Source organism: Salvia hispanica, chromosome 5 (genome assembly GCF_029641045.1).
Source record: "Salvia hispanica isolate PSC_SH4W2 chromosome 5, Shi_PSC_v1, whole genome shotgun sequence".
In the NCBI taxonomy this organism is placed as follows: Eukaryota; Viridiplantae; Streptophyta; class Magnoliopsida; order Lamiales; family Lamiaceae; genus Salvia; species Salvia hispanica.
Window position 1 is genome coordinate 21,738,223 of NC_142696.1, and position 19,867 is coordinate 21,758,089.

The 19,867-nt window shown below is 34.8% G+C and overlaps 2 protein-coding genes and 1 long non-coding RNA gene across 8 annotated transcripts; 1 reads left to right on the top strand and 2 right to left on the bottom strand.

The window, feature by feature from the left end:
- Window positions 1–1,861: 1,861 nt before the first annotated feature.
- On the top strand, window positions 1,862–3,249 carry LOC148926442 (uncharacterized). The gene is made up of 2 exons (XR_016130287.1): window positions 1,862–2,046; window positions 2,973–3,249. It is a non-coding gene; the product is annotated as an uncharacterized LOC148926442 (long non-coding RNA).
- A 2,616-nt stretch (window positions 3,250–5,865) lies between these two features.
- Window positions 5,866–9,609, bottom strand: LOC125197976 (scarecrow-like protein 14). 4 transcript variants are annotated; one of them, XM_089057849.1, is made up of 4 exons: window positions 9,495–9,567; window positions 7,962–8,707; window positions 6,393–7,859; window positions 5,866–6,263 (listed from the first exon to the last, which is right to left on the bottom strand). In XM_089057849.1, the coding sequence occupies exons 2-3, from the start codon at window positions 8,665–8,667 to the stop codon at window positions 6,445–6,447; spliced, it is 2,121 nt and encodes a 706-aa protein (XP_088913975.1). In that variant the 5' UTR covers window positions 8,668–8,707; window positions 9,495–9,567; the 3' UTR covers window positions 5,866–6,263; window positions 6,393–6,444. The 4 variants fall into 4 exon arrangements, with proteins under 4 accessions (XP_088913975.1, XP_088913974.1, XP_088913973.1 ...); XM_089057848.1 differs by having other exon boundaries at window positions 6,393–8,689; window positions 9,495–9,609; XM_089057847.1 differs by having other exon boundaries at window positions 6,393–8,707.
- A 3,627-nt stretch (window positions 9,610–13,236) lies between these two features.
- On the bottom strand, window positions 13,237–18,403 carry LOC148926443 (telomere repeat-binding protein 5-like). Of its 3 annotated transcripts, XM_089059713.1 has the most exons (11): window positions 17,893–18,403; window positions 17,305–17,373; window positions 16,619–16,798; window positions 15,667–16,525; window positions 15,398–15,595; window positions 15,234–15,296; window positions 15,054–15,133; window positions 14,680–14,921; window positions 14,222–14,545; window positions 14,009–14,072; window positions 13,237–13,880 (listed from the first exon to the last, which is right to left on the bottom strand). In XM_089059713.1, exons 3-11 carry the CDS (start codon window positions 16,697–16,699, stop codon window positions 13,707–13,709), a joined length of 2,085 nt encoding a protein of 694 aa, XP_088915839.1. In that variant the 5' UTR covers window positions 16,700–16,798; window positions 17,305–17,373; window positions 17,893–18,403; the 3' UTR covers window positions 13,237–13,706. The 3 variants fall into 3 exon arrangements, with proteins under 3 accessions (XP_088915839.1, XP_088915840.1, XP_088915838.1); XM_089059714.1 differs by lacking the exon at window positions 17,305–17,373 and having other exon boundaries at window positions 16,619–16,687; XM_089059712.1 differs by lacking the exon at window positions 17,305–17,373.
- Between the last annotated feature and the right edge of the window lie 1,464 nt (window positions 18,404–19,867).

Consider the following 19,867-nt stretch of genomic DNA (forward strand, 5'->3'; position numbering starts at 1 on the left):
CTGGCAACACATAATTATCAAACACAACCAGGGACATCACATTTATGGGCTCAAACAATAAGTGGGAGTGATAGTCAAAATAATTAAGTGTATAGTTTATTCACTTACACTCGTATAACATACTCTTAATACTACTACTAATAACCCATTTAACTTTAAAACTTTATTCAATATATACAGAAATATAATCAAATTGATGGTCCACCATAAAATCTCTATTTGAAGTAGTACTTCAGAGAGTTACAATATACGGAGTAATTTAGTTTATGAGGTTAGTGACTAAGAGAGGAATGATGATGTAAAATTATGGAATGATTTGGAGTTTATGGAAGGATACAAGTTACCACTTACCAATGCATAATAGTAAGATGGGCTAAACAAAGATATTACTATCATTATTAACCCAAGGGAAGCTCCCACATTAAGTTTTGTTGAAAGAATTTTGGGAGTATTATATGCTAATAATACCTTTATCATATCCACTAAGTTATGAGTGGACGACAAGTCGACAGTAATCCACTTTATTTCTTTAAAGTGGTTGCTATTTTGAAATGATTTTATAAGAATCGGAAGCACGTTAAACGATCAAATAGTCCAACTTTAGAAAGTTGTGGTGTATTTAGCATTATCGAACGCCAATAATTTGCTCCATCTTTAGGCAGTATAGCAAGCACTGATTTAGTGGCGGACGCATGATTTTAATGATGGGGTCCAAAAATAATTTAAAAGATTAAAATTAAAATAAATATACAAATACCCAAAAATATTCCTTCGTTCCATTATAGAAGTCCCGATTATCTATTTTTAGGTGTTCTAATTTAGGAGTCTCAGTTGGAATATTTCACAAATGGTAATAGGCCTCACATTCCACTACTTTTTTCCAACTCACATTTTATTTATAAAACTAACATATAAAAGTAGGATGGAGGGAATACATTTTTTATATTAAAGTCAAATACAATCATATCATAACATTTCCCTTCTATTCTTCGTCTTTTAGAATCACTGCATAATAGTTTAAGCAGTAAAATTGTAAAAATAAATAAACACATCCTTTTTCAATGTAAGAAACTAAGCAATCATAAATGAACTTTTGAATACTATCATTGTTCAAGAGAAACAATTTCTCTCATTTTTTGTCGTCGGTAAGTCACAATTTCTCTTATTTTTAACTCTATATACGTCAATTTTTTTTATAATAGAAGCAAGTAATATCAAAATGAAGTATATTGTAATTGAAGAATACCTATATCAAGGAGAAATAGAAGAAGAGAGAGGTATAAGAAGAAACAGTGGACAAAGGAATTGGAAAAGAGTAGATTATGAATCTTCCGATTAATGGTCTTGCTTGCATAACCCTAATTTAGTAGTATTAAATAAATTTTAAATAATTTTAATGAAATTACTAAAATACCCCTGGGATTTTATAAAAAATTTGAGGGTTCCATAGTCCCCTATGTCCCTTAACAAGTCCGCCCCTGGCACTAAATGTAATAGGAATATACGTATTTATTTGTTTTATGCATGAATATGTTTAAGTTGGTAATCTGTATATTAGTAATATTTAATACTTAGGGGAGCACTACACTCCACGTATACTTATCTAGTTATAACATCCTACTTATATGAACCGTTAGATATAGAGATGTGGGGTCATGATTGCCTTAACTGAAGTTGCATTTCGAAATATTTTAGTTGCATTGAAGGGTATATCAGTCAGATCATATGTTATACCCACTCTCCGAAATTGAATGCGCGGGATTTCAGCAATCAACAATACATGATCTCTTCTCACATTCAACTAATATCACACCTTTCCACTCTCATTCCAATTATTCAACTTCTCAATTCTGCAGCTTTCCACTTCAAAAACCCTCAAAAAACACCTTCTCAATTCGAAACCCTAACCCAATCCCACCGTTTTCCACATTTTCGGCAAGCAGAAATTCGCGTTTTTGCGAACAGAGCGTGAATCTCTTCCATCTACCGACCACCAGCAATTTCGAACACCCCTGCGCCTGATGCCGGGGGAAACTTCGCGAAATGGTAATTTCCTGCTTTGTTTCGGTTCTTGTTCATTGAATTTCTGTTTGCTGCTTCACTTCCTGTGAAAAAAGAGTATTTTTTTGTAGCATTGTTTAATTGCTTAATTTATTTAGTTATCCGCTTAATATTGTGGTATTGTTGCTTAAATTTCTGCGAGAATTCAAGTAGATTGTTCAACTTGGTGTGTGGTATTTGGTTAATGCTGTATTTTTTTTGCTTATTGCAACCGATGATTTGCGTATTTTGTGCGATTTAGTTAATTGATACCTACAACTTTTTATCCACTGACTTTTTTTATTTTTTTTATTTTTGCACGAGTTCTTGTTAAATGTGCTTATTTTGTTTGAAATATTGTGTATTGAAAAGCTTGCATAAGCTATTCGAAATGTTGCTTAATTTGTTGGAACTATGCTTAAGTTGTGCATCTTAATTTGATTGATAATTTGCTCAATTCTGCAGTTTTATTATTAAAATTTGCTTATTTCGTACAACAGTTTGATTACTTTGTGCTAAACTATGCTTATTCTGGTTCGACAACTTGATTATTGGTTATTGTGGACATTGCTTAATTTGTTCAATCCTTTGCTTATTTCATTCAAGAGTGTGCTTAATTTTTGAGATACATTGCTGACTTCGGAAACTTGCTTACTATATGGACTGACTCATGTGCTTCTTTTTTCTTTCAATTTGTTTTAGAATTTTTACAATTTTACAATTTTAGCCCGAAAGTTTGCTTATTTTGTACAAAAGATTGCTTACTTTGTGCTAAAGTATGCTTATTCTGGGTACAACAAGTTGATTATTACCTATTGTGGACATTGCTTAATTTGTTGAATGTTTTGCTTATTCTATTTGAGAGTGTGCTTAATTACTGAGATACTTTAGAGTGAGTTGTCTTTACAATACTACTTTACAACGAAAATTAGCAAAACGCGGCTGTTTGGGATCTAACGCACTTGTGATGGACATCATGCATCGTACCCATGGGTGCTACGAGGAAGGGAAGAAGAAAGGGGAAATTGATGTTGGGAAAATGATGGACACAATTTTTTGAGCTAGCCGGTTTATGATGTATACAATTTTGTTTTGATTAGACTGGTCTGGTATTGTAAGCTAGCTGAAATTGTTTTTGAATGGACGAATGTTTTACCGTTGACTAGACTTGGTTATTAGTTGCATAATGATCCTTTTTTTGGTTTACAATGCGAAAGTATAATGACATTGATGTAATTTGTGATGAGTTATTGTGCAAAATTATGTAGAATTTTAAGATGCAAGATTGATCATTCAATGCAGTTATTTGTGAATCGAATGCAATCCTTTGTGCATTCAATAAATATATGTATGCACTTCGCGAATAATAGAATGCAATGTAATGACATGTGGCTCAAGATGCAATTATTTGTACATTCACTGTATTACATATACAAATAATAATTCAACGACTCAATCAGGAAAGCTCAGTGTGAATATATTTCCTAGTCCACAAGATTTGACTATAAAATGCAACTTTTGTTTATCGCAATTCAGTTTAGAATTGTTTGGAATGCATAACAAAGTTAACGAAACAAAAACTGTAATTACATTTGAGTTGTTTGACACAAATTTAAACATGAAAAGATCCATAATATTATAACAACGGAAAATAAAAATTGAGAAAAATTGTAAAGTCACAACACGAATGTTAATTGACGGGCTTTAGCTCAATAGGACAATAACGTACATTTGTACAAAATTGCATTTGTGTTGGTAATATATTATTGCTTTGGTCCTTCAAAAGTTGCATTAACTGAAAATAATATTTGTCATTATTTAATGCAAAAAAATACTGTGAAACATAAATTCCTATACAATTGTAGAAATGGTGAGCACTTTTTTTAAGATTCAAAATCAATCAAAGAAGTCTTATAATTCGATTGTAACACATAAATTGGTATTGATTAAAAATGAGATATCATTTACACTTTTATAACGATTGTATAATATCTTATCAAACGTGGAATATATAATTTCAACCCAAAAAATTAGGAAACTGTAACTTGCCAACTAGTAGATAATTATCCATCTATTCAGCAGTTTCCATAACCGAACCTAATATGCATACCAATTATACCCTTCGTGCATGGAAGTCTAAATATTTAACATCAATTTGAGCGGTGACGTGTGAAAATCTGGGGCGTCTATTACTAATATCAAATGGCTTATATTGGTGGGATGTTGTAAACTTAAAATTGGTTATTTTTGAAGTGCATCCCTTAATACTTATCTTTTATCTTTATGATATATTTTCATACTAGTTGTTACTGTGATATTATAATACTCCCCAGTCCATGATTAATTGTCACTCTTTTCCATTTTAGTCCGTCCTTCAATAATTGCCACACTTTATTTTTACCATAAATGGTAAGTAGGTCCCACATTCCACTAGCGCACTTCACTCATATTTTATTATAAAATCTATATAAAAAAGTGGCTCTCATATTCCACTAACTTTTTCAACCAATTTTTCTTTACATTTTTTAAAACTCGTACCCAGTCAAAGAGTGACAATTAATCAAATATAATTTATTTTTATAGGCTGTCTCTTTAATTTATTTTTATAGGCTGTCTCTTATTTGTATCCTACTAGTATATTGTAAATATACGTGTAATCATACGTTCATGAAGAATGATAGTAGTATATTATTTCCTAAAGTATATTTCTCTTGTACTTATGGATCTCTCAAGCTCTCTCAAAGAGCTATTGATTCTTACTTACTCTATTCTCTGCATCTTATTTCTTCCTTCTTTTCCACATTCTTGATTTACTCGTTTGTAAATTCGATTACAATAAAAATTGTATAAAATAATATTTCAGATATGTGGTTCGACTTTTACAAGTAATAATAATAGTGATATTAGTAGGAAATTGAATAAAATAATATGATACTATGAAATTTATCAAAATAAGGAGTAGATTGAAAAAGTTATTTCAATTCTTTATGTTAGCTAATTTTAATGAAAATCAATAAAAGATTGTTTATTATATAAATATATTAATAATCACATATCATTTATTTAGTTTTATGAAATTAATTATCTATAAATGTAAAGGGTTAGTGTGTAATTTACATAGTAGTAGTATGAGTGTAATTGAAAGTATAAAATATAAGTGAAAAGCTAACATTCTTTTAGTTGAATTTAGTAAATTATAAATAGTTATAGTATAAGTATTTAAGACGATAATTATGTTTGAATATGGTGTAGATAGTTAGAGAGGATCTAAAATACACGCTAAAAAAATATTCTTTCATATTTATTATGTTTATTTTAATAGATATGAACATGAAATATTAATTATGGATATTAAAATAATATTTATATAATATTGGGTGATGTGGAATATTGTCTTAATCCATGCATGTATTTATTTATGTCCATAAGATTTGTAAATTTTCACGTGAGCGGAAACGGAGTCTGCTGCTCAATTTTGCCCTGGTGCATAGCTAGCGTATTACTTTTAAGCTCATTACTTTTAACTTTTAAGCACTTAGCCTCTTTCACCAAACCAGGCAATACACACTGCATCCGCCACCCCATAGCTCCGCAACAATACACAAGAGATCCGAGAGGAAAAAGACACAGATGGGATGGAAAAACACGACCAAAACGAATAGGAACATCGACGACTCATAACACAAGATGAACAGCATACATGGAAAGCGAACACACAGAAGTCGGCAAAGAGCCTCATGAAAAAACTTCACAGACATCATTTTAGGGTTTACAGTTATCCGATCACACGAAAATATAATTGAGCCAATTCCGAACAAAGTAAGGTAGTAGAAATTATCAATCTAAATTCAGAAAATCACTTCTACAAAATCAAGTTTAGGATCAAATCTCTGTGTATCTATCTCATCAGTCTCGGTAATAGTGTGCAACATGAGAAATCACTAACCCTACAATACATAACACCAGAAAAAAAAACAAGACAACTAATGAAGCATATGGTAACCATATCAAAATCCGGACTAAGATCTTCAATTATGTTAATAAAGAACAGTTGTGTCGTAAGCCCCTCTTCACCGCTGATATTTGTACACATGATACCCCAAATCGGAGGTGTAAGAGAGTTCCAAGTACCTTGTAAAGTGACATCTCCAGTCTCCACAGCTGCAAGTTCCTACTCTCAAGGAACAAATAGAGAAATTTGTCTCACTCTTCTAATTCATCATCTGTACACAATGCAAAACGGAAATCAATTTTTAGCTGAAGAGGGTTGGGAGCCGAATATAGGGTAGATGATGCTCGTCTTTCACAATTTCCCTTAGAGTTCTAGAATTAAGACGATGAAAGAAAATTACCTCAGATTCTTTGATATCTCTCCTTTAATGTAGAGTGAACATGCATCAGACTTTATGCAGGGACCCAACATGAGCTAGCACAAAGAATCCTGCCTTTCCAGCCCTGCAATATCCAACAGCCATCTTCATCAAAAAGAAAATCTTTGTGATATCCAGCGCACTTGTGCCTAACTTTTTTCAAAATCCCATGATCCAAGGGTAGCGGTTTGAACCCAGCCCGTTTGTGGCGAACTTGCCATTGCTTGTATGTCTCAGGTCTCTCAACCCTCTCTGCTCCCTCACATGCAACAATATTGATTATCTCACGGCCACAGAAATCTTGTTCAAAATCCATCCTATGAGGATTATCACGAGGCAAGGTAGCATCAAACATATCAAACAATGCAGAATAATAGAATAGGGCCTCCCTGAAACGAGTCACGAAGAAGGGAGCATTATAAGATCCATTTGAGACGGTATTTACGAAGATATGTGGCTTTATTTTCCTAACTAAGTTCAGAACAGCATCCCTTGGACTGTCTGTTATAACAGTCTCATCCAGCAATCTCCCAAACCGGAAAAGAGAGTTCACAGCAATAACCTCACCACTTGTAATATTCAGGTCCTCGATTTTAATATCCTCCCAGTTTTGTGTTGCAATGGCTTGGTATTCAAATGGCACTCCAAAACGTTCACAATATTTTGCTAAGCGGGAGCCTGTCTCCTCTAGAAGTTCGGCTGGTCTAAAACCTGGTTGTGGAAGCTCAATTCCAGTGATGCGCAGCTTGAAAGTACCACTAGCTCTGTCTGAAAGATGCTGAATGAGGATAGGCCACTGGAAGCCATAAAGGATGCCAAAATCAATAATATGCAGTGTAGTTGCTTCTGATGCAAATGAACAAATCATCCTATTTGCATAAGCAATTGACATCTTCTTGAATGGACAGGATGAAAGATACACCTGGTAGGCTTTCAACTTCTCTGCAGCCGTAATTTTCCTGCGATTAAGGGATGCATAAAGTTCAGTTCCAGTACCACCCAGTCGTGCCTGAAGACCACTAGCAAACACATGAGCCAACCTCTGGTACACATCTCCGATCGGAGAAGAATGTTGCATGATCTGCTTTAATTGTTCATATGCTGTTCTACGATCATCAGCAGCAACAGATTGAGCACAACTAATCAAAAGGCTTCTAAGGTCCACAGAATCCTGCTTCTCATTTTTCTGCGCACGAGCTTTTCTGCCATTAGACTCTTTAGGCAGCACTACTGGCAGTGGAGCAGGGTTTTCCGGTTCAGTAATATCATTGCAGCCCTTGACATTAGTGCAGAGAAGAACTCTATCAAACATTTCAGATAGTTCAACCTCTTCAACATTTGTTGCAAGTTGCTTACTGCTTCTTTCCATGTCTTCCAAATTACCATCATCGGGATGTCGATGCTTCCTTCCCTTAAGGCTATTAGAAGAGTAATGAGTCTCTTCTGTTTCTGTTTTGATCACAGCAGCTGGACTTATATCTTCTGATTTTTTAGGTAATTCATATTTGTCCAAATCAATAATCAATGAATTACTGGTAGGGAGGAACTTACTAGCTTCTTCCATCCCTCTCTTGAACTGCAAGACAGATTCACTATCACCAAAGAAATTCTGAAGCAGGCTTGCATTGCCAAAGGAGTTCGTCTGTGTATTCCCATTACCATAGGCGCTGTTGACAGCATGTGATGATGATTGTGAACTGACAGGTAAAAATGAATCGGGCAAAAGATCTTGCCGATGACCCTGTTCCATAGATGAAGTATTTTCAGCCGAATCAACAATCCATTGAGGATCAATAGAATTACTACCTGCATTGCTGCTGCTTGTGTACTCGCTAGAATTCCCGTAAAAGCTATCAGGACTATCAGAACTTCCTGGATAAGACGGTGAAGGTGGGTATTTCTGTCCAATGACTTCATACAAGGATTTCTCAGCAGCACGTAGGGCAAGGGGGTCATGAAACATGCTAGGCCTCTCTTCCATATCCTCTTCAATTAGAATCTGATTGAGAAACTTTAGCATTGGATCCGAGTCTACATCATCCGGAGAGTCAGTTTCGTAGCTCACATTCGAAGTTGGACCAAAATTATCAGGGGCCGGGCTTATAGGAAGTAAAGGGATATCCAGGAGTTCAAGATCCAAGTAATCATGTTTCGCCCCATTTCTAGGGTTTTGAGACTGATCATAACCGGGGAGAAAACTACCATCATCAAATTTAAACTCATTTGCTGTATTGGAATCACGGAGCCATGGATCCATGAGAATTGATGACTCAAATTCCCTATTCAAAACAGAACGCCTGCATTTCAATAAGTCAATTGTTGGAAAGAGAAATTGCTTTCACAGAAAAACTAAAAGGCACAAAGAACCAAACTCATTAACCATTTAAAACCCACATATCTCCATATAATGAACAGATTTTACCAGTCATACATATATGACATGAGATCAAGTAGAATCAACAGCTTCGGAAGATCAAACTATAAGATCCATCACATACCAACCCAAACAATCGTTTCATTTCAACATAGATAAATCTTGGGGGTGTAATAGTTAATAAAGATTTTTTTTTTAAAGAATTTCTCCCTTTCTAGCGTCAATTTTTTCAACATAACACATTGTCGTCTAAATCCTTAAGCTTTTTTAAAATTGGCCGAACAAGAAACTGGTAAAAACAGCATATTAGAACAAAAGGTGAATATTATGTTCCCAGGGGGGAAATTTCGGGCCTTACACTACAAATTAATTTTTTTTTTTTTTTTTTAAAAAAAACTGAGAAACCATGATCATAATACGCTAGCCAAAAAACTACGGAGTTGCTTACATCTGAAACACAAAATATAACAAAATGTAAAGTGCTTTGTTTCATCATCCAGCAAAAACTCCTTATAGCAGTCAATATAGAACAAAAATTGAAATTGATGAACTTAAATGGTCGAGATACAAAAATAGATACGTGCAGAAACCAGAATCAGAAAATAAAGGCGAAAAATAAATAAAATAGTGAAGAATACAAACAAGAACAGTGCGTAAAAAAGAGAGGAGGAAGAAGAAGTGATTGTTTTGGTAGTAATCTGCGAGTGTACCTTGAAAATTTGTCAACTGAGGGGGAGGAGGTTTGAAGTGAGGAGAGGAAGACTGTTGAACGAGTTAAATGGGATAAAGCATCTCAATTGTATTTATACTCTGTCAAGTGTCAAGAGAGGGTCTTCTCTGTTATGGGAAAATTATGCACATGCCCTTGAGGATTATAATTATTTCCAAAAACCCTCTTTTTTTCTTAAATTAACAATGAGCACACTTGATGATTTGCAGCATGAGAAATTGTAGATGCATGGACGATGGATGCTTCGAGTTACAGATGTTATATGGAGAAATCTTGTTATGTCGTAAAGCTAACTTCAAGTCTAGTTTACATCCTAAGGATAGACTATTCAATACGGCCATAACAGTAGCTAAGAATTATATGATGTCCTTTTTGTACGTAAGTAAAAATCGAAGATCATGAAGCATATTGTTACTTTTGATATTTGTATTGAAAAAATATAACCTATCTATTTACTTGCCTATAGATCTGATGGCATGCTTACTTTCATGGTTGGATACATACCGTGACATAGGAAAAATATATGGATCTTCTATTCCACATGTTGCATGGTATATATGGAATATCATACTAAGGTAACTTTTTTCGAATTATACCCCAATTGGGAGGTTAGGAATAAACTGTTATTTTGGCGCTTAGGGCGAGTGGATTAGATGATCGGGCCTAGAGTTCCCTTATCCCCTGGGGCAAATGCTAGAAATTGGTGTGACATCAGAGTTTGGTCGAGAACTGTGAAACCACGAAGAGCCGAGATATAATGAAAGCATTCCACGTGTTGGTTTTTGGAGTTGATCGTGAGATCAATTCCATGTGCTGATTTTAGGGTTACTTAAGAGCTAGGTTGTTTCTATAATTGGTTAGTTTTCTTAACCTTCTTTTTGATGGTCGGTCGTCATGAGCGTTTTTTGTAATTGGATTTGCGGTTATTGTTTTGGTATTCATGGGAGTCTAAGTTACTCATTGGTTTGTAGCTTTCTTGTTGTTACTTTTTTTTTTTATTGGGTGGAACTTTTTTCCTTTGAATTTGGTTTAGGTCTTGTGTCGTTATTTGCATTTTTATTTTATGATTGGATTATTCTTGTTTAATGTTGTTTTGCGATTATGATGTAGGTTGCTTTCTTTTTAGGGTTGATATACATTTGATTTTTCATGCTTGATACTCGTTGGCATTCATTTATTTTGTAGAAGGAAATAGTCTTTAAGGCGCAGCGTTAATTTACGTATTTTTGTATTTGTGTAAACTTATTCCATTGTCGTCAGCAGTTGTTGAATCGAAAAATTGAGCAACTCGTTCTCGACTTGATTTTTCTTGATTGAATGAAAGGTAGCAAACCGATTAAAATTTATGCTGTATAAACGTAAAAGTTTACATAGGGAACCAACTCCAAAGAAAACTTTAAGCACTCAGGGACACATTTTCAAAAAAAAATGAAATGGAAAAACAATGTGCGGGGGCGTTCTATAAATATTATGGAGTCTGAGGGGGTACAAACAATTATCAATTGCTTTTTGCCCAAGTTTAATGAAGCTCCATTGAAACTACTTTGCTTTTGAAATTAAAGCAGTCAAAGATTAAATTATCTCTAATCATCCCATTGACCAAAGTCCACACCATTTATTATTTTTGTCTACAACTGCTCTTAGAATTAAAGTTTTATAACCAATTCCCATTTCTTGTCACAGTTTTAACTTTTAAGTTGAACAAAATGAAAAACATCTAACAATTTCGGTTATGCTACATTTATGCAACCTACAATCCATATTGTAAGCAAATTTCGAATTGCTATTTTTATGCAAAGCAGATTTATCATGAGTTGTGGTTTTGGTGGGTCCATACAAAATTATGACGATAATAAATGATTTTAAAATAAGGTAGAGCTAATGAAGTGCAACCAAATTACTAATAAAGACATTTTTTTCACCTTAAAAGATTCTAGCCTGTGTGAATTTCCAAATATAATAGTACTCGAAAGTTTTTATCTACTACTGCTATATTTGGTAAACCAGCTTTCCCTACATTCCTGTTCTTGAGAATAATAATGAATAATAATGAGCGTAGCCCAGAAATTCATTATAGGAAAGGCAGAATTATACTCACTCTATCCGAATAATTAAACATTTTTATTAGATTATCCAGTTAAAAATGAAATATTTTTAATATTATCCTACATTTTTAGCTCTCTTACTTTATTCTATGCTCATTAACTTACTAAACAACACTATATAATATCTCGTGCCTGGAATCAGATGTTTCATATTTATTGGAACGGAGAGAATATATAAAAATATTTATATACTGTCTTACAATAGATACATATTACATTTTTTTTTTTAGTTTGTCCAATAAAAGATCTCAAATTTTGGTTTTTTGGAATAAGTTGTTTCTCACATCTATATATAATAGTAGTAATATATATTTTCTAACTACTTATGGGAGGACCCAGAATTTCGGTTCCAGGGGGTCCAAATTACTATTAACAGTTATAGAGTATTTTTTAATATTTGCGTCACCAAAGTTATGGCATGTGTGGTAGAAAGTTGTGAGATACTCAATATAGAAAGATAACGAGTGACAAATAAAAGAATGATGACAATAACTAAAGATTCATGTGATGAGTGTTGCTAAAAGTAGCATCGACATTGAAAAAGTCAACATTATAACGAATACTTATGCGATCAATTATGCACATATTTATTCTTTTAAAACTATTACAAATTTCAAAGTGATTTATCATTAATGACTTATACCAAAAACAAGTTAATTTGAGGTTTGTATATTAAAATTTGATACATACTCATAAGCATAGTTTTAAAATAGAAAGTACTTTCTTCGTTCCACTATAAGCGAGACGCTTCGTTTTAGACCTCGTTTTGAAAAAATTGTATTAATAAATTAATTGAAGTAGAGAAAATGTTAAATAGAGAGAATAATGCATAGAAGAGTGTTATCTAAAGTGTTTGTAAAAAAAGAAAGTGTTTTGTAAGTTAGAATTAAAGCGTGTGTATCTGAAAAATGAGCAAGTGTTAAACAAAAATAATATTGACAAAATAAAATGTTGTGAAGAAGTGTGAATGACAAAAAGGAAATGGGAATGAAATACTATGAATCAAGGAAGACTTGAATACTAGTTTCTCAAAATAGAGAATGGGGCGTCAACCGCCTGCCAATTGATTGTTATATCAAGTTTGTGAAACCAATCATGGAGTAGTAAACATTACGATTGATGGGTTTCCCTGACACCCTAGGCCTTGTAGGTGTCATCTCTTAATTAAGAGATATAATAATAAAAAAAATGGTTAAAAGTGGTGTAAGATCCATGGATAGTTAAGAGATTGTCGTGGATGCTTTTATGAACTAAATATAAGGAGTATATATTGAATCATTAAATATTTTAAATAGAAAGAGTCATGTATTAATTACAAGATTAAGTATTAAATATATGGAATTTTTTTTAAAAACAAAGCTTATGGATCTAATTAAACTAGTAGTGGTATTATAATTTATAAGTAAACTTGGATGCACCACCGGCCACAACACCATGCAAGCAGCTCTACTTAAAGCATAAAGCATTGATGACGTTAATTATAGAAAGCAGTATTTCTCACATGTATTAATTACGAGATTAAGTGTTAAATATAGTATAATCTAATGATGTATTGTGCTTATATATATTCGCACACGTGAGTTGAGACTAAGTCTCATCCTAATGAAGGCATGGAAAGAAGAAGCAATATATAGATTATCGATTACGATGATGAAGATATACAAGTGAAAAATGTTTATAACAAAAACACCCCTGTTACAATAATACCTCTAAACTGGGCAAGAACCAAGAATCAATTGATTCTACATTAACAAGAGAGCTGATTACACTAGAGAATTGACAACTGAGACTCTCAATTCAACCAGAGAGAGAAACTTCACATTAAAAAGATTGCCAGTTTCCCAGCATAATGAATTCTGTTAGCTGAAAGCCTCTTATTCTGTAACCCATTTACAACTGCTACAACCCAAATATTAGTACATAAAAAGACTAATTTACTCCCCTTTTCACACACACTTTTTATACATAGTAGTAGTAGTAGTAGTATTGTATTGTATTAATCACAGAAAAATATAATCAAGAGAGGAAGAAAAGACCACACCTACACAGATGAGTCTTGTCTTTTCGACTAATGGAACCCCACCCTTTCATAGAAGAAGACATGTGTCTGGTTCCGACTTGAGCTGATGCTGTTTTGGTTGCTGCTGTGACCAGTAAGCATGAGCCGTCAAGACCCTGTCGAGGAGTTCCTGTGGCACGGGCTCACCCCTCCTTTGCTGAGGAGATATTCCAGCGGTGTGGACCAATGTCTTCCACTTATCCTGCAAAAGGAGCAAATGACAATGTCTAAATAGTCCTCCACCATTATTTCATTTAATCAGTATAAAACATCTTATAACTTGTTGAGTGCTTCATTAAGGAAATACAGCAACACTATCACTCATTTTACCTTCAAATCGACGTAAGTTCTATGTTTTGCATTATCAAAAGCTCTCAGTTTCACATCGCGCCATCTGCACCAAAAAACAACCCTATTACTTAAAACACACACACACCTTTAGCCAAATCTCTAACTTACTTCTGAGTTAAACACAACTTGTGTTCGCTTCGAAAGAAGGAACCATCATAATCACATAATTACAAGGTTAGGATCCAATAATACCTTCCAGTTCCAAGTTTCTCAACGGCCTGAACTAGAGCTTCCACTTCAGCAACGGTGAAGGGTCTACGGATGCGTCGCTGTGTAGACTCAGATCGCTTAGACTTTCTCAGCGGCACCACAGCTAATGCATCTTGTTTCGCTGAAGGCACTGGGACCAGTGCCTTCGATTCTGAAGTTGTTCTCTGCAACGACATGCCAGGAGGAGAAGGAGCTGAGTCGTGATCGCTTTCTATGAAATTGTTGAAGCTTCCATGAAGATCCAGATGAGTATCATGACTCCCCAGCTGGCCAGCACTTTGAGTAATACTAGGCGTAGGCGGATACCTGGTGACACATACATACAAATAAATAAAAACTATAAATACTAGTACAAAAAGAATACCAGCCATAGCTATTCATAACCAGCCATAGATATTAACCAAGATATTTTACTTGATAGTAGAGAGATTGAAGAGTACCTGGCGAGTGGTTGAGGATTGTCGCACGGCAGTTGACCTTGACCATCTTCGGGATATGATCTTATCGAGGCTGGAGCAGGGTTCGCCTCGAGAGTGAATCCCAGGGTATCCATCTTGTTATCATGACAAATTCCGGTTTGCAACAAAGTCTTGTTATCATCTCGAATCTTCTTACCCTGAAGTACTACTCCAACACGTAACCCACCGCCAAGTACTGTATTTACTGCTTCCATAACCATACACTGCAAAACATTATATAACAACCGATAAAGTAAAATGTTTCTGAAACAATGTAGCACACAATGGTCTCCAACACTAGTTAAACATTGGCTGCAAAATTTTACAAGCTTTAAACGATAGGTTGTCTCCTATACCTTTAGAGAACCAACTGTTGCAGTTTCTGGAATCTCGATAAATAACTCGGGAACCCTAAAGGTCTTGATCCTAAGCTTGACTGAGCCAAATTAAAAATATTTTGACATGAGAACCTCTTTGAGTGCCAGACTTTTCTCAAGCCGAAAAGATAACAAATAACTTGAAGCAAATTCTCATACCTTGGCTATTCGTGGAGTGGAAGGAATCATATCCTCCAGCTGCAGAAGTTGGGGCTGCATTTGCTGCAATTTGTGCCAATCAAATAGAATGTGAGTCATGTCTAAAAATCAGTTCTTTATCTTCATGCATGTGTGTAATCGAAGGGGGGAAAGATGAAAAGTACCTCCTGGCAGATCACCAGATCCATGTCCATCTTCATTAGCACCATTCTCAGACACTCCGAACATTCCATCACCGGTGATGCTTTCATCAGAATTAGAGGCGGAGCTACAATCGTAAAGCTTCCTCTTTTTGAAAGGATAATCCCTGATAGACCTCTGCCGCTTAAGACCATTCTTCCTGTTGAGAAAATTGTGTCTTTCTGCAAACATATCAAAACTCATTATAGACTACAAAACCACCATATAAACTCAACAACCAATAGCAGCTCACCAGCATTAGAGCGTTCATCATCCTTCACAATTGAAGTTATTTTACAATGCTTAGGTGCTAGAAACTTTCTGAACCTACGGTCCCCGGGTGGCTTAAAAGCCTTGTTTCTGGTGCTAGGTTCAACGCATTCAGAAGAGTTATCGTCATCATCTCTCTTAACTAACTTTACATTCTCCCGGTTAACAGGAAGAGGACCACAAGGAGCGCGGTCCCTGCAAAAGGGAAACTTTACACTATCAACTGAACACACTAAAGCAGAAGATTTTCTGTCTGGAGCCTCTGGATGAACTGAACTGCACAGAGGAACCTTATTGCTTATCGACGAATTCCTAAAATTTGCAGAAACCAGTTTTATGTCTTTCCTGTCTTTCCTACTTTCTTCCTCCGACCCTGAATTAGCAGATATTCTAAGACCGGAGGACTCGATATCTACTGAAGGAGTAGAAATCCCAAGGCTCAGCTTGCATTCATCGTTAACCAAATGTTCTGCAGAACCAAACTTCTCCGAGCAATCAGAAGACGTTATACCAGAGGCGGGCCTAGAGATTCTATCATTTTGTGTGCAAGCAGGTTTGTTAGAAGAGGAATTTGGATTAGGTGCTTCAGAGACAATTTCCGTAAAAAGAAAGTTTCTTTCATAACAATCTCGATCACCAGGTTTTTCTTCTAAAGACTTATGCTCGTCCTTATCTTCCTTCCCAGCGGAATTTCCCAAAGTGGGAGGCTGCTCTTTTCCAGAAGAAGTATTTGCAGATGGCAGGCTTTCGCCATCCAAGAGTAACTTTCCAGCTACAGTCGCCAATAAGTCAAATGCACACATTTGGTTGTCATCGGTTCTTCTCTTCACTAAGCTTCTCTTCTAATATAAGAAATTGATTAAAAATGGTCAGAGTAAGTTTTATCCATAGTTTATAGAAATACAATAGTTATGGAAATTCGGGAATCTGATTACCCTAACTGATCTGGCAGCTCGAGGAGTTGGAGGCACCTGATAGCCATTAAATCCGTACTCTGATCTCTTCTGCAATGACATATCTCAGAACCATACCCAGTGAGTTCATAAAACAGGAAGACCAGTCTTCCAGAGCCTGACTAAGAAATAATCCAAATGCAACAAGAATGGGGACGACACCTGTAGTATAAGACAAAATAACATAGAATGAACAAAGATACAATGCAGTTACGCATTCATAACTTTTAAGGAAATCATGTTTGTAAATAGTCTAAAGATGTTACAGACCAGACAAATACACCTTCACCAACATAATTACCAGAAAATGGCCATACTCGATTTTAAATGCGAAGCATCTTGAAGATTGCTGAATACAACAAATGCATGAAAACATTAATTTATTACTATTACACTACATGCCGTGATAACAATCATATAAGGAAGGCATTTCGAAAGAATTACTCTATCATAAAAATCCATACAAAACACACTAGTGGATTCATCACCAGATCCTTTGCTACAAAGTAACATTAACAGCAACAAAATGATAAACTCATTGTAAATATCAGAAAACCGGAGATTCCTTATATCAAATCCAAGCGCAAAAACTTGGAATTTTGATGAAAGAAACAAAACGAATTAAAATAACTATTGGCGTAAAAGCACAAGATTGCCCAAAATCAGACCTTTTCATGACGGAATAGAATCAAATCGGCATTAACTTTAGTCACACCAAATAAGTGATGGAATTCACTCTGAAAAAACAAGCAGAAACTCAGAGACTGGTCGAGAAAGAGAAGAAAAGAAACCCCCACAAAACAACCTCAAAGTGAAAGGAATTTCAACAGCATTTCGTGATGGAAGAGAGAAGTAGCATGCTTTATAATCTACATGAACAGAACAAAAGAATTATGAAAAAACTTGTCATCTTCGGGTTGAAACCATCTAAATTTTCCAAACCAGAACATTCTTTGCATGGTGAAATCCCGGATCAGACACTTTCAAACTATGAGGAACATAATTATGCACATTAAATATCAAATGCAAACACTTGATTTATGCACAATTAAAATGAAATGAAAAAGGATGGAGGAAGAAAGATCCTTGAGAGAGAAAAAGGGAAAGCAGAAATAGAAAACCGCTATCCTAAGAGATGAAAAATCCCAGAACTCTTACATTTTCCCTAGATTTTCTTTCAACAAAAATCTGAACCAAAACCTCCAACTTTACCAAACCACAAACAGAAGCACCCCAAAAATATCTGATCATCTCACCTTTTAGGAATCAAAATCTCTTCCATGCCACCATCATGAGTGATATCCACATCATTTTCTTCTGCAAACAAAATTCTACAACTATGCCAACAACTAAGCAAGATCACAACTTTTTCCTCTCAGAAAAAGCCCATCTTGAATCTTCAACAACCCAGATCATCCAATCCATTTTACACGATCACAAAATCAAACCAAGAACAAAAAAAGTTCAAAATTTTCACTCAATTCCCCCCCAACCTTTTAATTTTTTTGCTTTTGTTGTTTTATCTAAATCGTTATTTCTCTGTTTCGGTTGAAATTGAAAAGATAACCAAAAACCCTGTGGAAACCACCCCTTCCTCACCATGGCTTAAACCCCAACTCTTATACCATTGACCCCTGTCACCGGCTCCACCGGCTATAGACGGTCACCGCAAAGAACTCCCTGAAGACCTGTTCTCTCCAGAGCGTTGGATGATGCCACGTGTAGGTGAGATGTGAATCCTGTGATTCCTCTTGCTCTACACATCGAGAAAAACGTTGGGTCACCAAGCGAGGGAAATATTTTTGTCTTAATTTAGTGCCCCTCAGTTTATTTTTGGATTTTTTAAAATATTTTACAATAAAAGTATAAAACATTTGTGGGGTTCTCGTTAAGAATTTTCATTTTTAGGATATGATTTTGTTTTATTTTTATTACTAACCAAAGGTATCCGATTACTAAGGAGGTTTGTCTTAAAATCCCATCAAAAAGTAACTGATTTTTGTTGAGGTTTGCCTTAAAACTCACCAGACATGCCTAACCAAGAAACATCTGTGGTTTAACTAAAACTTAGCATAAACTCTCTCTATTTTCAGTCACCTATTTATTTAGAAATATGTAGTAGTATTACTATTAGATATTGGATTGCAATGATGATGCATTAATATACTACTATAGAATTAATGCGTTGGTTGTTTAATACACTAATTTAGAGGAGAAAAGGAGAATATTTTCATGATAGAGATCGATGACTATAATGAAAATATAAATTAGGTATTTTGAAGGCACGTGTATGTAGATCTAATTCCACAAGCTATTTGGGTTATAAATGCATGTAACTCTTGGTTGGGTTTAGTTGGCAAAGAATTAAAGATTCGCCTGCAATCTTCCAGATCTAACTCTAAAGATTATGTGAATTATGATGCTCATTTCTTGTGTTGCATCTCACTATTGCCATATTATTTAATATAAGATTGAATTTTCTCTTCCTAACTAAAATTACTTAATCTCAAGTTATTGTTCATGATTTTTTGTTCGCAGGCTTCACGGTTGTTTAAAGCTTACGTCTTGCGAGCAAAGATTTGTTTTCTTATAATTATAAGTATTTAAGGACAAATTGTACATAAAGTCATGAACTTTCACCATAGTGTGGTTTTTTTCGTAAATTTTAAATGTTGCGTGAAAAGTCATGAACTTTATCGAACTTTGTAAATTTTTTATCCGATCCGATCCGATATTTCTGACACCCACTTATCCTACGTGACGCGCCGGAAACGTGACTTGACAAATGATAAATGTAGGGTTCAATTTGAATTGTGGAATAAATGCTATTTTTATGCTGAATTCGATTTGTGGAGTTTGATTTGTATGCTTATGTCAATTTGCATATTGAATTTGATTTGTATGTTTTCATTTGTTCTACTTGTATGTTTGTGATAAGTCGAGGGTCAGAGATTGCAAAGATAAAAAAGAAACAATCAGAATTAGTGGAGTTTTGCCAAGTCGCGCCTCCGGCGCCACGTATGATAAGTAATTATGTCGGAAATCTATTGGGTCGGGTCAGATGGAAAATTTATATATTCCTTTAAAATTCATGATTTTTCATGCAACATTCAAAGTTTACGGGAAAAAACAAACTATTGTGAAAGTTCATGACTTTACATACAATTTGTCCTTAGAGCACTCCCAATGGGTCGGCGTTAAATCCGGCGAAAAATCGCCGATTATCGCCGG

What these genes read in the sequence shown, in the direction of transcription:
- LOC125197976 (XM_089057848.1), bottom strand. Translation starts at nt 8,667, where the DNA reads ATGGATCCATGGCTCCGTGATTCCAATACAGCAAATGAGTTTAAATTT.
- LOC148926443 (XM_089059712.1), bottom strand. Translation starts at nt 16,699, where the DNA reads ATGTCATTGCAGAAGAGATCAGAGTACGGATTTAATGGCTATCAGGTG. An exon ending in TGATGAACGCTCTAATGCTG is followed by an intron (nt 15,596 to 15,666) that starts GTGAGCTGCTAT and finishes ATATGTTTGCAG; the next exon opens with AAAGACACAATTTTCTCAAC. An exon ending in ATCTGGTGATCTGCCAGGAG is followed by an intron (nt 15,297 to 15,397) that starts GTACTTTTCATC and finishes CACAAATTGCAG; the next exon opens with CAAATGCAGCCCCAACTTCT.